The sequence below is a fragment of the Hyalella azteca genome, unplaced genomic scaffold (assembly GCF_000764305.2).
Source record: "Hyalella azteca isolate HAZT.00-mixed unplaced genomic scaffold, Hazt_2.0.2 contig5199, whole genome shotgun sequence".
In the NCBI taxonomy this organism is placed as follows: domain Eukaryota; kingdom Metazoa; phylum Arthropoda; class Malacostraca; order Amphipoda; family Hyalellidae; genus Hyalella; species Hyalella azteca.
Window position 1 is genome coordinate 44,426 of NW_025935397.1, and position 2,156 is coordinate 46,581.

General features: G+C 36.0%; 1 protein-coding gene across 3 annotated transcripts in view; it reads right to left on the reverse strand.

Moving 5' to 3' along the window:
* LOC108681066 (glutamic acid-rich protein) overlaps window positions 1-2,156 on the reverse strand; it is an 11,397-nt gene that overhangs the window by 7,384 nt on the left and 1,857 nt on the right. The window contains exon 1 of one of the 3 annotated variants that reach the window (XM_018170036.2): window positions 663-773. The exons of the other annotated variants lie outside the window; for them this stretch is intronic. Within the exon in view, the coding sequence (XP_018025525.1) occupies window positions 663-683 (21 nt within the window). The 5' untranslated portion in view covers window positions 684-773. Of the gene's footprint in view, window positions 1-662; window positions 774-2,156 lie in introns of those variants that run through there. 3 annotated transcript variants of the gene reach the window in all.

Sequence of the window (2,156 nt, forward strand, 5' to 3'; positions counted from 1 at the left end):
ACCTTGGCCTGTTGGCCATTATTGAAGGCAATAAGTGCCCTTTTTAGCCATCCATTATGATCCATATACTGTTATTGTTAGTAGGCTAATTGCAACATAAAAAATAACACCTCAAAAATACAAAAAAGCTGAAAAAATCAAAAAAATCAAATAAATAAAAAAAATCCTGAAAAAATAAAAAAATCATTGATTTTTGATTTTTTTGATTTAAAAAAAAATAAAAAAAATCGCCAACCCTGGCTGTTATACATACGAAATGTAAACAGACGGTGTTCAGTGTTGCCATATGACTTTGGAGAAAATTTCTTCTAAAATAAAGATGGCCGGGATTGCGTGAACACATGCGCAAAGATAATCAATTTTCATTACATTGCGCCAACTGTGCACAGCAATAGCTTAAAAAAAGTGAAAATGCGCGGGAAAATTCACCAAAAACATACATCATCCTGAGTGTGGGTTTTTCGACACACAAATGTATGATGTCACCATTTCAACCATCAATGAACGCATGGAACTAAAACAAAGCTTAATACAAAGGAAAAGCTGGAGAGGTGACGGAATTACCTACGATGTCGGAATATACCGCGTTTACCCTAAGCACAACAAATCTAGAAAATATTAACAATATTCCTGAGGCTATCATGATAAAAAAAATTTCTCACCTTTGATTCAATTTGCACCATGATCTCTAAACAATAGTTTCAAACAACAAACAAGAATTAACAATCAATCATCAAATGGACCTGCAATTTTGTAAATACAACCATGAAATATGAATGAATACATCTCAAAACACAAATTAGTAAATATTGAGATACTTAACAAAAATCAGCTAAAATAATATATCAAGAAACACGAGAATGAATGGCATTTAGCCCATCTTACAGTCCACTATGCAGAGGGTGGATGCAGCATCGCCAATATATGGATTTTTAAGCCCAAAGCGTCGCCGGCCATTTTAAAGATGCGTCGCCGGGTAATTTTTTAATGAAAAGCCATTTACGCTGAGTAATGACGAACTATTTACAAGCCACGAACTTATTTAGAAGGTTGCATACACGTGTTACCCCAAATAACTAATTTTACCCTAAAAACAGTCCGATTGTACAGCAAGTGTCAGCTGAACATGTAATAAAGCAGTCTGACCGCTCTAATGTGACCAAAACTACGCAATCGTAAAAACGTTGTTTACATTTTTTGCGGGAACTCATCGCAACTGATTTCCGGACAAGCTTTGTTGCATCGTAATCCATCCAACGTACCGGAAACCTTGCTTTTTTTTCTAAATAGTTGGCCGAAGACTGAGAAATATATTAAATGCAAGAATTTCAATCTAAATGTGTCGGCAAGATCTTCTGAAGGCAAAAATTTGGCTACTGAAGCGTCGCCAAAGATCTTGCAATATTCATCCACTCTTTGCACAGTGGCTTACAGTCTTAGACTCTTAGGGCATAAAGAAATTAGCCTTTTGACAATCTGCCAACATTTATACCAGAATACCTATAGTCAAATTAAATGGGGGCTATGGGGCAATATACAACAACAGCTGGCAGAGCTGGGCATACAGTGATAAGCATAGTGGCAAACCAGAGCTTTTTTTAGAATCAGTTCATTTTTAATTTCCTCATTTACTCAAGATTTAAACCAATTTCTTAAGTAGGGTAAACGCGGTATATTCCGACACTTTAAGGATGCATCGAGAAATGAAAAACTATAAAAAAAACGGTATGCGTTACGTAAGTTCTGTTGCCTTCACATGACTCTCAAAACACTTCACTACGCGTCAGCAACGATGAAACGTCACAAAATGTTGCCATATTTATTAAAAAGCCTTTAGAATGGAAACCTACCAAATCCCTATATTCCGTCATTTTGTGTGGCAACATCCGACACGTGGTGAGTCGTATTGCGTCAGCGCTTCAAATGTAACTGATTCGTATTGCCGACATCCACGTGTTCGAATTCCGTTTGCTGTGTGAGCTGTATTGGGATACAACACGGCTTTGAATTAGAACACTAACAAATATTGAACACTACTTAATTACGTTTTAATTAACAGCCATTAGGCTTTTAATTAAGCAAATTTCAATTTTTGTACAAAGCTTTGAACGATCTGTGTGTGTCCAATTCAAGTTGTGTCGGAATTAGTTTTCATG